This window comes from Hydra vulgaris, chromosome 02 (genome assembly GCF_038396675.1).
Source record: "Hydra vulgaris chromosome 02, alternate assembly HydraT2T_AEP".
Taxonomy (NCBI): Eukaryota; Metazoa; Cnidaria; class Hydrozoa; order Anthoathecata; family Hydridae; genus Hydra; species Hydra vulgaris.
The window spans coordinates 8,838,212-8,862,500 of NC_088921.1; the positions used below are offsets into that span (position 1 = coordinate 8,838,212).

Here is a 24,289-nt window from a genome sequence, read left to right on the forward strand (position 1 = left end):
GCTTCATCTTCTTTGAACCACTGTCTGTTATATTCTTTATTTTATGACAACCATTGTAAAAAAATTTTTTATTTTGTAAAGAAAAAACTTGCTTAGTGACAAGACCAATTTTTTAAATATATTTTGTATATATATATATATATATATATATATATATATATATATATATATATATATATATATATATATATATATATATATATATATATATATATATATATATACTGATTGCATTTATTTTTAAATATATATTGAGTTTAATGCATTATTTTAAATGTTCAACACTATTTGGTACATAAGTTTGTAACTGGTACATAAGTTTGTAAGACTGTTCACACAAGCTGGTTCACATAAGTTTGTAAGACGTTCATAGGAGGTCTTTGAATCTTTTTGTTACGTTTTTTTATGGTCATATCGTTAAAAAGTCACTGGAAACTGGGAAATTAATTAAAAAGTAAGCAACTAAATAAAATCTCAAAGAAATTAGAAACAAGTTTCAAGTTTAAAATCTCAAACCTCAGAAACCAAAAATCAGAAATTAGAAACAAGTTTAGTACCGAAGCATTAAAATCTGTTTGCGTGGGTTGTAGCAATGCTCTTTAAAATAATTCTAAAAATCGATTTTATCGATTTCATTTATTTTCTTTTTTATTGTACGCACAGTCTACAAGGTTTTTTATATGATTTAAAATCGTAAACTATTGTGAAAAAATATCTGGTATTTATTGCTTATTTATATATCAAAAATACGAAAAAATAGTTTAATTTTTTTTTTTTAGTTCGTAAGCACATTGGTTGTTAACTTGCATTTTTCTACACGTGCAGTTTTAGTCAACCTATATATATTTTTTTGTTTGCTTTAAAGTTTTAGGTAAAAATAGCTTGAATACAAAATTATTTACTAATTAGTTATAATGTTAAATGTATGTTAAAAGCAATTCGAACATTCAAGCTTTCAACATGCATTCAAGTAATCCCGTATATCAGAGTTTTCTAGAGGTAGAGGACTTTTTAGAAATTGACAAATATCAATTTCTAAAAAAGTCCACAACATCTAGAAAATTCTTGAAAAAAAATGTTGGTATGTTCCGGTGTCGTCGGCTCTAATTCCTACCTAAAACTATTAGGCTAACATGAAAATACAAACATTAACTGAAACTGCACGTGTAGGAAATTCTAAACAAACCAACATATGGGATTTGGTTGCTGCATTGTTAATATATGGTTTCTGAAATTCTATTGTAAATTTTTATCTTTTTTAAAGTTATATATATATATATATATATACAGATATATAATATTATATAACATTATATTATATTATTTATAATATATGAGCAAAAGAAATTAAAATTTAATATATAAATTTAACGAGTAATAAAAACTACAATGTTGAACGCAAAAGAATATAAGTCGACGTTGCAAAAAATAAGCTATTGTGTTTACAGAAACCACGTGGTTTGGGAGTACTTGAAACTGTTTGCTTTACAATCTATAAAATAAAGAAGATAATTTAAAGAGAAACGAGACATCTATGATTTTAAAAAACTTTCTTTGAACAAATTTTTTTTATGAATTTGGCATTAAAAGCTGTGTTACTTAAAGTGATTTTTTGTCCAGAAGCTAACTTTATGTGATGACATTTGTCAGGTTCATTAAAAATTTTTTTGATTGTTAACGTTTTTATTTCAATTTTAAGTTATAAAGATTTTTTTATATGACGAAAATATATAATCGGTTAGAAAATTATTATATGCATATTAAAAAAGATTACTAATAAAAGATTTATAATATTTTAACTAAATAGATAAAAAGTTTTAATTAAATATACCATTAAATTTGTACTTAAAAAATAATAAATTATTTAATCTATTGAGTTGTATTTATTATTTATTGATGGATAACTTGATTTTTAGTGTAAAAAACAACTAAACAGCTATTGATTTTATAATAAGTTTTCAATTGCAAAGACTAAACAAATAAAACAATTGTGTAAGTATCACTTCAACATGTCGTTTAATATTCAGTTATTATTTATTACTTGTTCAGTTATTTTTTCATATAATTTCTTAGAGCCAACATAAAAAAATCAAAATTCTTTAATGAACATTTTCAACCTCTTTAAGTTTAAAAAAAACTTCTCTGAGATTTAAATTCAATTTAAACATTCATTGAAACTCCCCGGGTATACAAAAACAAAATTTTGCGCAAACTATACGCCAATATACGCCAATTTACGGTCATTGCATTTTTAATAATGTGATAATAGTTCTGATGCATTTTCACAAATTAGTAAAACATTTCCGGTAATAATCAAACATAAACTTATAAATAATGCAATATTTGAAAAAGATTGCTTTATTTTTAGGATTTGTCTTAACTTTTCAATTCCAATTTACCAGACAATTCTAGATACTTTTAGAGATTACGTGAGGTCTAGGCTCTAAGTTCTTAGTACTGATGGCGAAGTACCAACTTAAGCACAAAACATTTTTATACAAGTTTAAAAAGTATGATGCTGAACTACTTGTTGCTCAGTTCTACATGAAATAATGGCTTTTGAATCGTAAAAGTCGTTTTAAATCATTAAGTCAATGTTTGGATTATTGTATACAAAACTTTGGATTACGATACTTGTTGCTAATAAAATAAACAATATTTAACAAAATGAAACAAAAGTTAAAAATCTCTGTTAAATTTCTATTCAAATAATTAAAAGAAATATAAACGTTTTTTCTTCTTTAATAACTTTAATTTTCTTTAGATTTTTTAGTTTTTTTTAGATGTTTTTTCCAATAGTTTTAACGTTTTCTTTTAATGTTTTTTTCGTGAACAAAGCACTAAAACTGTTGAAATAAACTTCTTTATTAGAAGTCGTAATACAAATAAACTTATTGATAAGTATAATAAGGTAGATTGGGACACATTGGCTATTGGTAATTGCTTTAAGAAGTACGCATTGGCTGTTGGTAATTGCTTTAACTAGTACATTTTTAATGATTTGTTTTGATTAGCGACGGAAAACTGTTTTTGTTATAAAAATGTTATAAGTTATAAAATATATATAAATTAATATTTGTTTTTTTAGTATTATGAAGGCATTAAACGTGAATAATAAGAAAATAATAATATTTAAATTTAGACATATGTCAGTTTAAGTATTAAGTACTCATTTACATTTAACTAAAATTACATATATCCAAATGTAAATATTATATAATATACATACATTTGGATTTGCAAATTTAGTATTATGTAATCATTTACATATTTTAGAAACTTTTACCGATCCAAATGTAAATTTTATGTAAATTTACACAATATTTATATTTGGATCTATGCAAGTTTAAGTATTATGTACTAATTTACTTATTAATTTAATTTAGGGTAGACCGGGGCGATTTTGCCATTTTTGCTGCTTTAATACCGTCTGTTTAACCTGATACACTCTTTTCGTGTACTATTAACTAAATTACATTGAATAAACTATATTTAGTTCAACCAAGTTTAAAAATATTTTAAAAAAAATTATTTATACTCATGAACACCAATTTGTATTACCCACTTATATGGGGCGATTTCGCCTTTTATGATTGTGTCAATGTAAAAAGAATTAAAGCTTTATTATATTTTGTGGAATTACACACATTCTGTGCACACGTTAATGCAAAAGCAGAATTCCACATGCACTTATATGACAAGAAACGCATTGGAGCCAGTCTTCTGATGAATCCACCGATGCCACACTGAACACACAGCAGTGAGTTGTTTTTTTGTTTCTGTAATAACCTTTCGATGTACTCGTTAGCATTTGATTTAATAATGATTTTAAACTATGGGATTTTCTCTTCTTTGAGCCATATGAATTTATTTGATTAGGCAAAAAATTCCTTTATAGAATTTTTTGTGAACTTTTTAGAATTTTCTTTCTTGAGCCACCTGCTTTTTTTGTTTGATAAAGAACTTCTTCTTCTTCGAGTCACTTGGATTGGAAAATACATCCAGAGATTTTCTATTTTTTATATAAGTAAGTAATCTAAGTGAGATTTATGCCATGTAGTGGGCAAATCTTTTTGAATTAATTGACGAAGATGTATTTTTTTTAGCATATAAATAAGCATTACATCTCAACCAGTTTGTTATCAATGGAAATCCACGATCTTCCATGTAAAAAAGTCTGTTTACTAGCGTTTGTTCCTGTTGCTTTGTAAAGACTTTTCTTCCCACAGAGCTTGATTGTCGACGTCCATTTATCTTATCTTTCAGTGTTAATCTCGGAACTTCAAATGTTTTTGCTGCCGTTAATATTTTGCTGCCATAATATTAATATAGGATTTCTTTTTCTTTGGAACATGCGTAGCATCTAAAACATAGGTAATATATAGCGAGTTTTAGATTTTGGCACTTATGGTAAAAATGCAACAAACAATTATTACCAGTTGGCATAATAATTATCTTTTTAAATATCGATGCTTGGATTTTATAATGGTGTATTTTAAACATGCTACAATTTGTATAGTGATATAAACAATTGATATAGTGGTTATAAACAATTAGCGACATTTTTAATAATAAGAAATGCGAATATAAGAAATGCATTCGATTGCAACAAATGGCATTTTCATATACAAAATTTTAGGAGAACTTTAGAAAATTTTTTTTAAGTTAAATTATAAAGTACTTTAGCTTTAAATGTATATCTAAAAATTATTGATTTATTATATCTTCAAAACACTTCTAATAAATTTATCATTCTATAATTTGTGATTATATGCCCAATGATTTTATAAAATTGTTTATATAATAATAAATATTATTATTAAATATTGTTTAAAAGCAAAAATATTGTACATTATAAATTTTTTTTAACTGTGGAACTGTTTTATCATTCTGTGGCGAAATTACCCCACAATATTCTACTTGGACAAAAACCTATTTAAAATATATACCACGAACGCCAGTTAAATATTTTTAACAAATTTATGAAGCTCTTACCTTAGCAGTTATTCTCAAATGTAGTTTCAATCAAATTCACAAAATTAATAATAACGCCAATTGGAGCAATAGTGACACAATAATATCAATTAATAACATTAAACAGCAAAGTTTATTCAAAATTTACAAAAACCGATCAAATTAGGCGGCAACTATGATCAATTGTTATAATTTTAAGGTAATAATTATTTTAAATCATCTTGTATAGTGATATGCCAAAATAAAATCTTTTTCTCAAAATATTAAAAGAGGCGAAATTGCCCCGGTCTACCCTACATGCATAAGTATATATTTTATACATAATACACTTACTTTACATTCTTAGCACTTAAATTTATATGCATAACAATTAATTCCTCTTTTACCAGTCTAACCCGATAACAGGGTACGTTGGCCCACCCGACATAGCAAAAAAAGGTTTTAATGTATTGAAAACCAATTATAAACTTTTAATAATGTTTTTTTTATAGTCTAGGGTTTCCTTTTAATAATTAACCCAACGCGCTAAAGTCTATCCTTTACTTCAACGTTGCAATAGCTTTTGCAAAAAAACTAATGAGATATTATGATCTCAAATTTAAAGCATTTCGATCACTCATAAACATGTAATTAAATATAACTCATAAAAATGAGTGATACTAATTATATGTTTAACAATAAGCTAATAATTTAGAAAAAAATAATTTAAAAAGTTAAAATAACACAATATTCATTAATAAAGTTTAAAATGTAGTTTTTATATATCTTTGATTAAAGAGCTGCAAAAAAGTCTTCAGAGAAACCCCGCCATTGGAGCAAGTTGGAGCAGGCAATGGGGTTAGTTAAAAATATAAAATATTAATAACAAATTTTATATAATAAAAGTACTAACTATATAACTAGTAGAACTAATAATTACTAATGCGCCTATATTAGTATTACTTAACACTATAGTTTATGTGTGTGTGAGTGTGTGTGTGTCTGTGTGAGTGTGTGTGTGAGTTTGTGTGTGTGTGTGTGTGTGTGTGTGTGTGTGTAAATTAGTAAAAATAAATATATATGTATATGTATATATTTATATAATATCAATAAAATATAAAATCAATTAAAAAATTTTAATATAATATTTTTAAAAAACCAATTAAAAAAGCCATTAAAATTCAACAAATTTCAATTTAAAAAATAATAAAATCAATTAATAAAAAGTAAAAAAAAATGAGAGAGAATAATGACTATTTAGACCGTAAGCGTCACTGTAGCATGATTAACTTGTTTGTCTTTTATTTTATTATATATGTACAAACTTTTTCTAATTTAAAGGTACCTTTTAGTAACAGCTTCATCTAGAACTGAAATGCAGTCTATTAGAAAAAGCATGTTTTATTCAAATGAAGGTATTAAAATATATAGGAGGTTTTATCCCTTTTATAGTATTCGAATATTTTAGTTTTAAAATGACGAGATGTCTCACCAATATAACAAGAGTTACACCCTACATAAACTAAGTTGTATTTGTTAAAAATAAATTTTTTAATAATTATTTATTTTAGGGTGAAGATTTTGGTATCTAGTACTCTATATATCTAATACATTAAACTAGTACTCTCCTAAACAGTATGTTAAGGTATTCCATGCACAAAATTCTATAAAAAGTACTTTTAAAAAAAGACCTCAAAAAATACTACTTAAATGTGTTATCAAAGTCTTTTGTTAGTCTTTATAATGAAATATTACAAATAATAATACAAAAATCACAAAAAATGTGTAAAAATCTCTAAGCAAAATCTTAATTTTTACATTTTTTATTTGATCTAACAATAAAATAGCATGTGTTTCAGTTCGTCAAATCTTCAATACTTGTTTGTGTTAATAAATTGCTCGTTAGCTAGCATAAAGCTCATATTTTAACTACCCCAGAGTTCCAACTAACCCCAATCTCCTTTACCTAACTGAAGTAAATAACTAAATGAAATGATACTTCTAAAAAATTGTACGTAAAAAAACAGGAGTAAAATCTATTACACGTGATATCAATTTTAATTAAAAGAATATTCTAAATTGTATGTATCTAAATATAGCTTCTATGTAACCTTTTATATATGTACTTAAATATGCTTTTTTATATGTGTTCTTATTAAAATTTCTAAATGGAGAATCTGTCGAGATCGTCGTATTTAGCTGCCTACTTTTGACATTACTTTTTTTAAGGAAATGATGTCGGTAAAGTTTTTAAACATAGTTAAACTATAGAAGTCGACGTTTGCTAATCCACTTTCTTGATCCTCTTTCTGGATTAAATGACTTGTATGTACATCGGACAATAATAGACAATTAAAAAAGTATTGTAAACGAGTAGAAATCTCGGTTTTATTGCCATCTAATTGCTACTTGCAGCATTGTAAAAGATTTTCAATGGTTCCAAAAATTTTTTTTCTAACTTATAGTTTTGGCAGCTATAAATTTCTGGGAGTTAAATCAGCGCAGTGATTCCGCGTTGAACTGCAAGATCCGCGTTGAACTGCAAGATCCGCGTTGAACTGCAAGATCCATGAGATTTGTCTGGAAATATAACTTTTATTGCTTTTCAAACAGGTTGCAAATCCCACGCATCTCTATAAAGTTCTTTTTATTGTATAATCATGAAACTTTCTTGAATAAAAAAATATTGGAAAAATCACACAGTTACCAATGTTCAGTTATTTCGTTCAGCAGATCTAGTTTTTCCAACTTTTTTGCTTTTTCTAGCAGCTAAAAACTTTACTAAATTTTGAACGGTTGTAATAGTAGTTTTGTCTGAAATTTTCTCAAAAATCTCAAAAAAGTGTAAGAAATTAATACAATAAGGGATATATAATTGATCCTCACTGTATATCTGATGTAGGAAAAAAAAATTCTTCGTGTGCGTCGGATAAACGTCGGTAATTGGTTGTGCAAAGCTATATGCTTTTGATGTTAGTAAAAACTTTGGCTGTCTCTTCTATAAAACATTGTAACAAATAATGCTTTTTTAGTTTTGATTTATGATGATAGGCATTGTTTTTTTACAGAAAACTCGAGCTAATATACGTGTTATTTTAATTAAAAGGCCAATATACGTCTTAATTTAGTTGAAAGACGTGTTTATTTAGTTGAAAGACGTTTTTATTTAGTTAAAAAGCTATAATTCATTTTTGAAACGTATTAGGTGTGTTGGTTAACTTAAGAATATTATTTCTGTAACCTGCTGTTTATAAAATTTGTTTATTTTTGCATTTGGAAGAATCAAATGATTTAAAGATCCTAATGATTGAGCTTCATTTAACAACAACACCTTTTTAAAGATATTTGATCCGTACTAACTTTACTACTATCTATACTAACTTGGCAAAAAGATTGAACTTTTTTCCTTCTAAAACTTAATTAACAGCTTTTGTTCCTTATTACACTTAGTAAAGCAGCTCTATCTATCTTTTCCATTCTATTCTATATCAAATCTGAAATTTTTTCAAATTTTCAAAGATTTTTAAAATAATCAAAAGAAAAGGAGTTGTTTTAAAGAAGTATTTTCAACACTCGATGTCCTACCTTACCTCCTTCCTTGAAAATTAAATTGAAATGGAAAAAATTTAAATAGACCAGTTTACAACTAAAAAAAAAAGTGATTAATAGTAAAATGTGTAGAAAAAAACAAACTTTTAACTTAAGAACATATTTCCAGTTTATAACTACAAAAGTTTACTCTAAACAAAAAAAGTTTAAAGGGTTCAGAAAAATGTATAGACTTAAAACGTTTAAATTATGAATATTTTTCCAATTAATACAATACTTCAAAGACTCTGTTTCAATACTTACAAAGACTTATTTGAACTTCAAGCAGAAACAAGATTAAAAAGTTAAACAAACAGTAAAATATATTTTTCTATTTACCAAACTTAAAGTGCATTAAAAAAATTGAATAAACCAGGGGTTGGCAACCTGAGACGGAAGACCTAAAAGTTACAATTTACATAATTTACATAATTTTTCAGTTTTTAAAGAACTACCAACATCTTTATTTCAATATTGTATCAATATTTGTGCATGGAGCTAGAGAGCTGCATCTTGGCATCTAAAGAACCATAGGAGGCTTGCGGGCCGCGGCCCTGTAGGGGTCGGCAATACCCTGCATTATATTATTTAAATGGTTATACCAGGGTCCTGGTATAACCATTTAAATAATATAATGCAGGCTATGTACTTGTATAAATATTTTTTTTTTGCACAGCAGGCTAACCAACAACAAAGTTAAAAAAAATAATAGTGTAATGATTAAACATCTCGTGTGTACTTATTAAGTTCTGTATGTGTCAGGCCTTTTTAAAGCACAGACAGTTTTTAATGCCTAATTTCCTAATTTTCCTTTTATAAGTAACTAAATTTATTTTTAAAAAGTAACTTTTTTGGCGTCAACTTGTCTTGCCTCCCCCCTCTAATTACTGCTTAGATTACTGCTTGTTTGTCTTAACTTGCTTGACATGTTTTTGGTGAGATATTTAACTGATACTGATGCCAAGCCTGTCACTGACAAATAACCTGTATTAAACACAGGCCAAGACTTCTTCACTAAAGACAGCATTCTTAAACAACCTACAAAAAATAGAATAAATAGATCATAAGTCAACCACCAGCCAAGATACTGCTCACTGAGGCTCACCTACGAGGTTTCCACAGAAAATAAAACGAGAGGCATTTGGTTAAACATTTAGCAAGCAAGAAGGTTGCTAAAAAGCGGAAAGATATAAAAGCAGATGAGTGTTTGTTTTCTCTTTGAAAATTAATTATATATATATATATATATTATTAATATATGACATCTAGTAGTTATTGTTAAAATATGTTTATAGCTATAAATTAATAACGATACATTTTTAATTAATAAAACATTACTAAGATGTTTTAACAATTAGTTTTTATAATAAACAATATTTTTTTCCGATAAATTATTTCAATATTTCAAAAATTTATAATATCTTTTTATAACTATTGTTACGAAATTTCAAGAATTTATTGTATTATTCTTACAAATATTTGTTGTAATACAATTTTCCAAAATCAAACCCAAAACTGTTAAAATTATTTTCAACCTCAAACCCACCTTATGTAAAAGTTATTATTTTGTTAGCGCAATGCTAACGGTACCGTATATTATAGAGTAATATAGTAAAATTTTTTCTTCATAACATGATGGCAAAAAAATCTACATCAGATGTTTTTCCCTGCATCTACTCAACTAAAAATTTTTTCATAAAATTTTTAAGTTTACATCTTTTTTTTTTTAAATTCTTTTATGAATTTTTTTTAAATAGAATTTATAAAATATTTTGTAATACTTTTAAACATGAAAAAATTTCCATATATTCAGTTTATTATCTTGTGTCAACTTACCAAATATTGTCATGCCATTTCCATATTTTAAACATAAAATGACAATGATTTAAAAAGTAGAACTGAATTTTCTTCAAAAAAATATTATCTTTGTTTTATAAATATGAACATTTTCCAGTATATTTTATGTTACCTAATTTTAATTAATATTTCTCCTTGAGTTATTATCGCCTATTATTGAGTTATTATCGCCTATTATTATGAGTTGTTATCGCCTATTATTATGAGTTTTTATCGCCTATTATTATTTTGCTGATTACTGTAAAGCATTGTGTTCTTCTGCTTATGCTAACATTTTTAGTTTGTTTTAAAATTTTTGTGAATATATTTTTTTACAACTTTGATTTAGGTTGTCCTAGTTTTGAAAGTTATCATGGTTCATACAAAATCTCTAAAAAGTATTAAAAATAACAAGTTACACTTAAAAATTATTGCTTGGGAAAATAGACACAAAGAGCTTGGAAATGAGCTTGGAAATGAACTTGGTCTAAAGAAGCTTGAAAGAAATCACTCAAACAACAAAGAAGAAGAAAAAAAGGCATCTGACGTTCGTTCATTGTCTAAAAATCCTGTAAAACTTTATAAAGCTTCAAATAATGGAAGCATTAAATTTAAAAATAATGAAAAGCATTTAGAACCTTCCGAACTTATTAAACAGAAAGAAACACACAAGAGTCGTTGTAAAGAATTTTTTTATAACGAATTATATAGGCGTCCAATTTCTGAAACTTCTGACGACGTTTTTGAATGGAATGAAAATGGTTCTGGTAAAAATCAAAATAATAAAATAAATAACGATTCAGATAAATACCTAAAAACCGGAGTAAAAGAAAATGGTTCTGTTAAATATAAAAATATTGGAGTTAAGGAATATGATTCTGTTAAGTATATTAATACTGGAATAAAAGTAAAGTCTTTAAATGTAGCTGAAAATGATAAATCTTTATTAAAAACTGATACTTCTAAGTTATCTACAATGTCACATGCTGATGATTCGTATTTAGAGACAAAATGTTTTATCTATGACAATATTTCAAGTGACTTTCTGATGGAAAATATGCGTGCGGCAACAATAAGTTGTATAGAACGTAGAACACGATCTCACACAGTAGACAATCATTCTGACACATCTTCTTCAACAAAGATAATAAAAAAGCCATTTTATTTCAAAAATCAATTTAGGTCCTCCTCTTATTCTGAATCAGATAGAAGAAGAATCAGCAGTAATAATAAAAATAAATGGACTATCTGTCAAGGTATTTTTTTATATCTACTTACCTTTTTAAAATTTTTCAATTGTTTAATATTGTTTTTATGTAAATAATAAGCAAAACAAGGTAAAAATGCCAGAGCTTTGTTCAATTACTTACCATATATAAGCATTTATGCATATATATACATGTATGCATATGTATACATGTATGCATATATATATACATGTATGTATATATATATATATATATATATATATATATATATATATACATATGTATATATTTATATATATATATATATATATATTCATATATGCATATATATACATACATGTATTTATATGCATATATACTTATGCAAATATATACATGTAAGCATATATATATATATATATACATGTATACATATATATACAAGTATGCATATATATATATATATATATATATATATATATATATATATATATATATATATATATATATATATATATATATATATATGTATATGTATGTATATATATATATATATATATATATATATATATATATATATATATATATATATATATATATATATATATATATATATATATATATATATATATATATATATATATATATATATATATATATATATGTATGTATATATATATATATATATATGTATATGTCTATATATTTATTTATTTAAAATTTGAGAAGATACGATCGTTAAATTTATTCAAAGTTTGAACATAAAGCAAAAAACATTGAAAACATTTATTTTATCAACATACAGACTTATTAATAAAATAACATTCTTTTTTAATAAAAAAGCTTTTGCATGATTATTGTTTTGAGTATAATCTTTATAAATTATAAGACGTCGTAGATGCTTCTGCTGTCATGAAAGAGGGTAAAATTTACTTTTTTTTAGAGCTACTCCATGCAATACTAATAGCTTACATGCAATGGATAAGTAACTAATAAACCTGAATTAATAAATGTTTTTCTTACAAAACTTCTCGTTCTGCACAATATTCCAATATTATTCAAAACTTTTTTGAACAAAATTTTGATGTGATTTTTCCATGTAAGATTTTTATAAATAAAAACACCAAGAAAGTTTATTAATAATTTTTTGTTTTGTTTAAACATTTATATGCTAAAGATTAATCATTTAATAAAATACTTAAACTTTTAATAAAATAACCCAGCACGTAAAAGACGTCTTTTAAATGTTTTCTAAACGTCTTTTTAAAGTTCAAAAAACGTCTTTTTAGGTCCCGTGCGCACTGGGAAAGTAATTTGTTTTTCTCAATATTAATTGCAAGTTTTTTTTTGACATAAACCAATTTGAAACTTTAATTAGCTCCATGATCGTGTCATAAAAAAGGGTCATAACAGTGGTAATAAATGTAAGGTAATAATGTAAAACTGAAAAATGTAATGGTAATAATGATAATAAAAAATCAGCAAACATTACTGTCATTAGATTTTATGTTATGTTATGTCTTTTTTATTATTTGATATACAATTAATACATTTAATTCAAGTTAATAAGGTTAGAAAGGGTGTCCATGTATTTTTAAGTATTAAATTCTAGGTCAACTTCAGACATTTCTTTGATTTTTGAAGTTTTCAGAATTAAACTTAACATCGTATTTGTATTACAATCTGAATAAATTTTAAAAAAATCAAAATATTGATAATATAATATAATACACTCTTAATAACAAAAATTACAACTATGATGCAGTCCTAATAAAAACACTTTTGATAGAATAATTAGTAACTATTGTTGAGTATAAAAGAATAATTAGTAACTATTAGGAAATATTATTCAAACAATCAAATCATAAAAAACAATTTATAATTACAAAAACTTACGTTCAAACATAGATTGATCTTTTTTTTTTTTTTAAACCAAAAATTGATTGAAGACTGTAAGCAAAATAAATTTGGAATGTTTTAAAGTACTAAATCGCTTTTCAATTTTTTTAATTGTTATATGTTTTGTATTTAGTTTTTATAATTATTATTTGGTTAAAAGATTGACTAAAAAAAATAGGTTACAGTAGAAGAATTGTTTTGCAGAAAAAGATTAAAGTAAAAATAAACTATTAGATTGATACCTGCATATTAAAAGAAATGGATATTACCCATGTCCAAAACAAAATACAAACTTTTTTTACAAAATATTTAAACATAAATTCTAGGGCTCCATTTTTGAGCTAAATAAAAATCTGTGTTCTGAAAGATATTTATCAAACAAACATTTTAAAACTAAGGTTGATGAGTATTAAGATTGACAGGACACTGATGGTTTAATACCGCAACCACCATACGATTTTAAAAAGTTAAGTTACACACGGTACAAACCTGTATATGGGTTAATTTTTTTATTTAAAATTTAGACTCGCCACTATATATTAGCCAATATTGAAACTTTGATCTCTACATAATTTAATAATAATGTTGCCTCTACTAGAAAATTAACAAAATTCTCTAATCTCCCAAAACTAATCTCATTGACGCAAATAAAACAGAAAACAAAATCAAACTACAAAAACAATTGAAATCTAAAAAAATAGTAACGGACAACAATACTAATCTAAAAAAACAATAACGGACAACAATAATAATCTAAGAAAACAGTAACCAAAGTGGTAATTTAAAAAAAACAGTAATAGAAGAGAGTAGTTTCTATGAAATCAGTAGCGGAAATAGTAATTTAAGAATACAGTAATAAAAGTAGTTATTTAGAAAAACAGTAACGGTTAACATTAATAATCTAAGAAAATGGTAAAGCAAAATAGTATTATTCTAATAAAACAGTAATGGAAGTTGTAATCTAACAAAACAAAAATAACAAACAGTTGTAATCTAAAAAAACAGAAACGGAAAACAATATTAATCTAAAGAAACAGAAACTAAAAATAGTATTACATCTATGAAGAAATACTATATCAACATTTTTTTTCAAAATACTTCTTCTTTTTTGAAATAGTAAGCTTACTACAAGGGTGAATCCAAAGGCCTGTAAAATGGGGCGATTGCCCCTCCTTAGATATTTTGAAAACATTCTATTTTTTGCAAATTTATATATTTAACAAAGTATGTTGTTTAAAAAAGGATGTAAACTAAAAAGGCTGTTTTAAAAATCAATTAATAAAAAAGTTTTATAATTTAAACTTGAAAATTGCCTTCCCCCACCTGGTACTATACTAGAGTCTGAATTAACAGAACTATAAAATCCTCCTCTTTATTTCCTGGATGGTCTGGGTTCCCCAAATCAAAAAAAAAAAAAATCTCGCCTCCTTCCTCCTTACTAGATGGACTGGATCCGCTCCTGGCTTACTATGGCTTTTTTTTTATTGATATTCAACTACTATGAGAAGAGTTTTTTTTTTTTGTTGAGGGGGAGGGGGTAAAAAGAGTTGTTAGTCTAAAAAGACCTGGTATTTTTGTTAAGCACAGCCTAAAAATTAGTATTGATAAAGTTTGCAGCCGCTTTTCTTACCAATAAAACTTTTATATGTAGTATCTGAAAACAATATAAAGTTACCACACTATACAATTCACCACTGCTCCTCATGATTTTTTTTCATCTTAAAAAACTTATCAATACTTCTTGTATTTTAGAACTATACAACTCAAACACTACATATAGCATTACATATAAGTAACCAATCAATATACTGTAGATTTGATCAAAAAACGGCAAAATCTCAATAAAAAAAAAACTCAATAAAAAAAAACAACTCAATTTGACAAACTTAGATAAACACGTTAAATGTTGAAATAATTATTTTTTGGGTTAAAGATTTCAAATTTGTTAATAAAAATATTTTTTACGCGCTGTAATGTGTGCAATGCACGTATACGTGTTTATGCACTCTATTATTTTTAAAGTTTTAGAACCTTTGAACCAGAAGAAATAATTTTGATAATTACTCTACTTAATATTTGTATAAACTGGTTTTCAAAGGATGTTGAAAGAGCTGTACTTTATTACAATTATTTTATTATTTACATTACAATTAAATTAATAACTTTATCTGGCAATGATTTTCTTCATATTTTAATCATATTTAAAAAGCATCAACCATACCTTTTACGTTTGTAAAAGGTATGCGTTATGCTTTTAAATATAATCTTACTAGGAGACAGTGTGTACGATTCATCATAGTGTTTAATCTCGATATTCTTGCTGTGAGCCAAAGTGTAGACTTTCTTATTAAACTGCAACTACTTGTTCAAATTAACAATATATCTCATATCTTCTGGCTATTCTCTAGTCTTCTGGCTATTCTCTAGTCAGGCAGTGTAGTTTATTTAATATAGAGGGACTATGCAGGCCTAACACACCAGCCGTAAAAATTCACTACTGTTTAAACGTTTTAGTGTAGTGTCCAACTACACTAAATCCAATAAGTGTAGTATCCAATAAGTGTAGTGTCCAACTCATTGATACTATTGTAACTATTAGTATATCCACATGATATGTTTATGAGATTATATCCACATGATATGTTTATGCAATCTTTAAATTTTAAACTACTTTATTCAGCAGTACAAAGTTGAAACTTTGGGCGCCAAAGCTTACTCATTTTTGTTTTAGCTTTTGCTAAACAAATGTTGTTCATTTCGTTGAGTTTTGCATTAAATAAAATACATTGCAGGATCGAATAGATTTTGTATCTGTAGATGCTTAATCACTTTTAGGGACAGGACCTAAAAAAGTACGTCTTTTGAACATTTAAAAGATGTTCAAAACGTTCAAAAGGCGTTCAAAACGTTCAAAGGACTTGAAAAGATGTCTTTTTTAAGTCCCGTACCTACTGGTATGATCTATCCAATAACTGATTTTAAAAATGGCCGTTTTTTATGCAACATTCAAAATTCTGAAAAAGATTTTTTTTTATTGGACTTTTTTTAATATTATAGAGGAAGATGTCTAAAAAAATAACAACTTGAAGGATTTTCATTTTATCCAAATTTTAGCATTTCCTACCTTTAGCAATAAAGGCAAAAGACTGAAAAAACCTTCTTCATATTCATAAAGATAAAGCTCATCATATTCAGTTTTTTTCTTCTTCCTTCATTTTGCTCTCCAATAACTCCCCATTAGTTATGGAGCCTCAGAGCCAAAATAGTAATTTTTTTTGGTCAAAAAAAAGGTAAATAATTTTTTAGTGAATTCTTTTTAGTTTTTTCATAGATGGATTTACAAAAATTTAACTTATGATTACTGTTAGTATACTTTGCCAGCACAATTACTTTTTAGCATAAAAGCAACTTTCAACTTCTTGTTTCATCCTTTACATTTTTTCAATTTGATGACAACCATTTAACGAGGTTCCTACAGGTCTATTGGTAGCTTTACCTTTTATTTAAAATCAAGGTTTCTCTTGTAGCTCCACAAATTCCGATTGGATGAGAATTAACTTCTAAACAAAATCAAGTCTTTTCTCTGTTAAAAATAATAAACTATTTTTCTCAAAAGATGGATATTTTTTTTTTTTTTTTTTTTTCCATTTTTCGGGGGCACCCAGAAGTCCTTACGGTCTTATCACGGAGCATCGCGGAGAGCATTTAACTTGAAGTTCACGCTTCCTTCCTTACCAATGTCGCTAATCGGGTTAGAGCCGGTATCGAACCCGGGACTTGCAGTCCCGGTTCGATTTCGGATCGAACCCGAACCCGGTACCGGATTCGCTCGAACCGGGGACAAGCAGCGTGCTGTGTTTTAGTTTTCTGAGCCAGAAATATAAAGCACTGCACGCTGCTTTTTCTCAATCGGCAAATCAGAAACATATTTGTAATTGCCATATTTATATTAGCCTTTTATATCAAATTTATCTTCTACATTAGGTTATGTAAATTTTATAAATCAATATTCATACACAATCATATAAAGTTTTATAGCTTTTTTTTAAACGTTTTTCAGTTTTAGAAAAAGGTCAAAAATTATAAAAATTTGCGATTCTTTATTCGTTCCCAACGGTTTCTGTTTCATATCGATCAACTAGATAAAGTGGTTTTACAAGAACTATTGCAAAAATAACTTTAATTGAATAATTTTTAAAATAAGAAGTACGTTCAGTGTTGAACTGTTTAATGGCAAGTTACAATTTTACTAGGTTTTAGCACTTATTTATAAAAATGTTTTATGAAGGTTTTTATCCAATAAAACGATTAATGTTAAAACGCTTATTAAATAATATTATTACTAAAACGCATTAGAGTGAAACAAATAAGGCAAAGGCATATAAAGTTAGGTTTAGACTAAAAAGAAGATTAAAAAATTAGTACGCAAAAAAAAAATCCTCTCTGCTCTCATGAGTTATTTTAAAATCCCTTCACGTCCCTTATATAGTGAGTACGTTTTCGAAATACACCCCCCCCCCTCCTTCTAATAATTAAAAATTAAATTTGGAGTGAATTTTTTAAAATATATTTAAAATTCATGTCTGAAAAAAACGACGTGATCCACTGATTTACCGATTTGGCACCAAAAAATCCTCAACATTTTTTAAAAGCCTTGAACTTAATTACAAATTTTTTATGTTCGAAGCGTTTTATAAATGAAACGAATGGGTTTAAATTATGCTCTTAGTTAAGTAAAGTATTTATTTTGGGAATATTTTTTATGATAACCCACAATTTTTTTTAATTTTGACTTTTTTTATTATTATTATTTATTTCTTCATGAAAAAAAAAGAATGCAATACCTTGTCATATAAATAAAATCTTCATGACCGGGACTAAAAGAAGACAATATTTGCCTTATCACTACGCCAAACGTGCTTTCATCAGCAAGCGTGTACAACCATTGAAAGGTAAACATACAATTACTTTGATATAGGGTTAACTGAAAAACATGGAATATGTGATGAATTTTAAATAATTCTTTAGAATGTGTGAATTGAGCTGCACTTGAAATAATTCTGACAGCGTGTTTTTATCTACTAAACAGTTTTTTATTTTATTCTCCATGTTTAAAACTTTGATTACCTCTAACCTAGAGTAATCAAAGTTTTAATTATGCCACTGTTTTCATATTATTTTGCTACCTCCACATATGTGACGTCAAAAAAGGTCAAGAAATATGGGGGAGGGGGCTGAAACAAAAATAATGGGAGTGTGGGGGGGAGTGGGTGGGGGCTTTCTGAAGGCAGCCAAAATCAAAATTTGCACAGAAAAACCAAAAACATTCCAAAAGTTGGAGGGGGGGGGACTATCACTCCTTCGCCCCCCTCCCCCCCCCCCCCCCCCAACTATAGGTTTTACTTGATCTTCTGAAGTACAAATTTGAAGCTTAAAATTTTCAATTGAAACAAGATGCTCCAAATTGTGATCATGAATAAAAGCATTGCTGCTATCATGCTTAGATCTAATAGCATTATATGTAGGTCCAGAAAATAATACTGCATCAGCAAGTATTTCCGGTCTAACAAAACAAGCTGGAATTGTCCGTAAATTATGCAACGCTAAATTTCACTTATAAATAAAACAAAAGAGATCAAAGGTTTTGACTTGCAGAGTCTTAAGTCAAATGAAAAATCAAAATAACGCCTTAAGTTCAATAAAAATCGCTGCTTAAAAAAGTTTAAGATCTCCAACTCTGTATGCATACTTTCGTTTTGTCTTCTCAACTTTAATAAAAGCATAAACCTGGACCAAACATTACACAATTTCATCCATGTATTGCAAACATGAAAATGTAAAGCCTGCACCTATATGTCTACTGTGAGATAAATAGGCAGTTCTGATCAATTTCACAAGAAATGTCTAAATTTAGCATTTTACTTTGTTGTGTTTGATTCCTAAGACAGTCTTAAATAAGTTTCAGATTGCGATAGACAATAACCCAGTTGTGGCAGACTTTTTTTTGAAGTCATCAAGTGTATTACGTGAACGTACTTCAGCGATCTTTGTTGATTGACATTGTTAACCTATTGATGCAATGTAAACAATGGCATTAAGAAGAACCCGCTGATCTTCAATTACAACTATTCACCACTTTTTTCTCTACTGAACTTAGAAAGTTTTGATTATAAGTTAAGAGTTTGGTTTTAAGGTTTTAGCTTTTGTTACTTCTTGGTAAATTATTTTGTACTTTTCAGTATTGTACATCTCAATTATTCTGCTAGTCAACTAAAATTAATTGACTATTTAAAGTAAAACTTAAATTTTTCGGTTTCACAAATTAAAATCAGGAGTTATTTGATTAGTTTTAAAATGATTTGTAGTATTTTGTTTTTATCATAAAACATTTTTTTACGTTATAAAGTTTAAAACACTATAAAACAATATTAGTTTAAAGAACTTTATATTTAGTAACCTTTCAATTGTTGCGCTAAATAGTTAAAAATTGAAATATGAAGAAAGTTCAAAAGTCTTTTTACAATTTAAATTTTTCTTGAAAATATTAGGTAAGAAGTTTGATGGTTATGAAAAATGATGTATAACGTTTCGAAATATAAGGAATCTCATCACTTTTTGATGACATATTAATTTTACTCAGGATCAGCGTTAGGGGTTGTATGGGGAAGGCATTACCCCACACTTACCGCAACTAACTTTTTATGTTAATAGGTTATTATCTTAAGTTAAAGAATAAGTATTTTTATTGATAAGTATTTTTTTGTTCTTTTTTTTAGGCGATAAGTATACCTTACACCCATTTGCTTCGGTCATGTTTTTATTTTAAAAGGAAAACAGTTATTATTTAAAAAATTAGTTAATTGTGATTATTTGTTAACTGTTATAACTTAAAAAAAATAACAATGATTGAAATATTAAAAAAATTTAATTAGTGGGTACATACTTTTATATATGACCCGCATCCCCATCCCATCTCAAATACTTATATACGCTATTTTCTGACTCCTTCTCTCCCCCTATAAGCGCACGTACTTTATGGACGACCTCTCATAAAACGGTCTGACTTCAAAAATACTATTTTCTCATGCAAAATAAGATCTTTTTAAAAAGTTTTACATTTTTTCATTGGATAGATAATTTTGTTGCGTTCTTTATTAACTTTTAAATGTAATTTAATAATGGGCACAAACATTTTTTGCGTTGCTAACTTTTTCAAGGCTTAAGGCTTTTAAATAGACAAAACATTTTCTTAAAATAATGTGTTACGTTATTTTAAGAAAATGTACGGAATTATACACGACTATATATAATATACACAATTAGTAACCGAAATATTTGTGAACAAAAATTGCTTTGATTTTTCGCAAAATAATTTTGTTGATGTTGTTAAAAACTTGTTTTGTTTGCAAGACAAAACATATAATAAAATTGTATAATAAAACGCATACATGACGAGTTAACTTTTTCTAAATATTTTGTGGGTAGTTAATGAAAATATTGACACATAACATACAAGGTAGTTGTAAGATATTACAGGTATTACAATATCTCAGGTCAGGTCAGGTATACTGCTACTGGTAACATGTAACCAAGTACAACCTGTTTGATGTCCTGCTGCTTTGTAGGATACGATTTTTTAGGCAATGGCTAAGAAATGCCAACTCTGATTTAACACACCCCCTACCTCGGGGCTCTTGATTGAGTAAAAGCTACAGATAGTGTCTCGATGAAACACTCTTCTTGAGAAGACGTTAAATGCATCCCGCTACTGTGTTGTATAAGGCCTCCTAGGCAAAGGCTTAAGGGATGAACAGATTCTTTCTGTTGACCAGCTTCGCACCCCTTCTTTATCTATTAGGCTGGCGTAAGCGAGTTTATAAAGCAACTTTCCAGTTTAGGATGTTGAATGCTGGTATTTCTTGACTTGTTGCATAGGTTTTGCTTGAGTCTCTATTTTAATGACTGGACAGCTCATTTTAGCTCTAAAACTCAGTTTTATTGTCCTGAGGTCGGCTAGTAGCCAAGTTTTCTGAACTCTGTAGTAACTCTCGGAGAGGCTGATTCCATCAACAGGTGTAAAATATCAGAGTACTAACAGTCCTATGTTGCACATGGATTGTGTCCCTATTCATACTTTTAGTGTGGATTGTTGAGGTCACATTTTGGGCTCTTTGGTGCGGCTTAAGGTTGATTATTAGTAATTAGGCAATCACTGGGGCTATTAAATAGTGTAATAAGTACTATCTGAGCTTTGAATAAAGTACTTTAACAAATTCAAAAATGACTAAAGTATCAAAAACTATAAAACACAAAAAATCATCGTCATCACCAGTTCTTGCAATCTATCATTCACTAATATTCGTGGTCTTCAAAGTAACTTTTCTTCTGTTGAGTCTTATATCTTGCAAAGTTCATCAGTCCTACTTGCTCTTTGTGATACTAATTTGAATTCAATTCTCATCTTTGTGATACTAATTTGAATTCATTCTAATCTTGTGATTTTAGTGTTGATTGTTATTTTCTTTTAATTTGTAAAGACTCCAACAGTCAAATGCTTAGCCTGAGCATTTACATTCGTAAGAATTTACCCATTTGTCGAGAAACTAGGTTTGAATCCACCGTCTATTCTTTTATTTGCTTTTTTAGCACCACTTCACTTTATCGTCTTTCTTTGTTCTATATCGCTCTCCTTCATCTCAAGTCTGTACTCTTTTTGATGTTATTTCTGATTAAATTGACCGAGTTCTCTCTCTTTATCCATCAACCAATATCGTTGTTGTTAGTGACTTTGATACTCATCACACAGAATGGCTTAGCTCTAGTGTCAGTGACTCTTCTGATCACAGTTTGATCTCTCTAAAACCATTATCGCATTCTTCTTCATCATCAGAATCCCCAATCATTGTACCTCTTACAACTACCTTAAAGCTGGGGCACTTTCTGTTATTTTCTTTGTGGTAGTCATTGGGTAGAAATCTTTTGTCTTCCTGCTGACAATGTGCTTCTTATGTAACTTTTTGGATTCAGGCTGGCATAGAATCTTTTATTTTTTATCAACAATTCCAGGTCAAGCCTTACTCTTCTCTACGGTTTTCCCTTCGCTGTGCTGCGGCAATTTCCAGTCATAACCATTACTTCCATATCTATTGCCAAAATGATTCTCCAGAAAAAAAAGGTTTATATGCTATTACTAAAAACCATTGTAAAAAGTTTTTGTCTAATGTCAAAGGTCGCCATTCTTAGTTCACAAAAGCTCGTATTTCATCTCAAAAATTAGGCTTTTGAGACTTTTTGAAAATCTTTAACAGTGCCTATAATAAGGGAAAATTTGATATTCCTTCTCTCTTTCATGGTTCAGATTTTGTTACCTCATCTGAAGACAAAGTGGAGACTCTTGTAGTCTGGACAATAAACCTGTTATTAGGGGTGTTCAAGCAGACCCGTAGCAACCGGGGGGGGGCAGCAGGGGCAAAGGTCCTTAAAACTATTAGGTCCCTTTATCCAGCACATCCTCCCCAAATATAACTTTTGTTCCTACTGGTCTGTCAATAAATGGTATATTGTTGAAGTAAATTTTCAATACACTTTTTCAATCCACTTGCGTACACTAAGTAATTTTAAGTAATTTTAATTATTTTCTTAACAATGAAATACTACATACATTTTTGTTTCATAGTACTATATAGGTATAACAGATCATAACCTAACTAAACTTTTGAGATACAACGCTAAAAACATAATTTTTCGATCAATTTATCACTTAAAGATGTTTTCAAATTTGTAATAAATCAAATAAAAGTTTAGAAGCACTAAAACATCTTTGCTAAAATCTTTAAAGTACATTTTTAAACCATTTTCAGACAGTCATTTAGTTCTTCGATACTTTTCTAATATTCACCTCCCTAAGGCCGAGGGGGCACTTTAGTTGAGGAGGCTACTTTTTTTTTTTCATTTTTCGATTGTAGTTACAACTCTCTCAACTTTTTAACTCCGAAACACAAACCTTGACGAACAAGGCCGTTCTGCAGAGAAACTAAGTGGAACGCGGTACTTCCAAGTGCTTAGTGCGATTTCCAAACCTTTTGCTCACAAGGCAAGCACTCTACCACTTCACCACTGCCGCGTTTCAGAAGTTCAGGTTTTTTATGATGTAACCCAAAACACTCAAGCCAGCCCTGCTCCCCATTAAATTAGAATCTTGAACTAAGAAAAGTTTTTCAGTCTTACTATTTTTTTCGTAAAGGTTATTTAGTTTCAACATTAGTTTTACATTCAACTGCTTTTAAAGATTGTGAATGCTCTTTAAAATTGTAAGAAAAAGAATTTGCGATTTTTTAAAACTTAAAAATATCTCCTGCTATAACTTCTTTTTTCTTTAGATATAACCTTTTATTTGTAAATATAATCTTTTTTTTGCAGATATAATATAACAAAACCAAAAAATCAAAATTTAAAACTAAAAAAGTTGTAATACTTTAATTTTAGGGAGATAATTGAAGATTTATACAAATTTTTATAAAATACCAACTTCCTTTCGATTAAATTCAAAAAATAAAATTACTTGATTTTACCTGAGTAATATAAATTTACCTAAGTAGTTGACTTGTTTAAACAATTACTTAAGTACTCAAGTACTTAGGTTACTTGAAACAGCCCTACCTGCTATAGTCTTACAGAAGTGTTGTCCGGAGCTGTCGTGCTTGCTTTCAAAACTGTTTAACAAGTGCTCATCAGTTTTGTTTTGCAGACTGCTGGAAAGCGGTATCTGTTATACTAATTTTCGAAAATTCTGGAGAGCACTCTGACTCATTTAACTATCGTCCCAT

General features: G+C 27.6%; 1 protein-coding gene across 3 annotated transcripts in view; it reads left to right on the forward strand.

The window, feature by feature from the left end:
* Nucleotides 1-1,494: 1,494 nt before the first annotated feature.
* LOC136076711 (uncharacterized) overlaps nt 1,495-24,289 on the forward strand; it is a 30,036-nt gene continuing 7,241 nt past the window's right edge. The window contains exons 1-2 of one of the 3 annotated variants that reach the window (XM_065790080.1): nt 1,495-1,650; nt 10,727-11,633. In XM_065790080.1, coding sequence (XP_065646152.1) covers nt 10,751-11,633 — 883 coding nt within the window. In that variant the 5' untranslated portion in view covers nt 1,495-1,650; nt 10,727-10,750. Of the gene's footprint in view, nt 1,651-1,909; nt 1,993-2,771; nt 2,970-10,726; nt 11,634-24,289 lie in introns of those variants that run through there. The other 2 variants (XM_065790081.1, XM_065790082.1) reach the window with 2 other exon arrangements.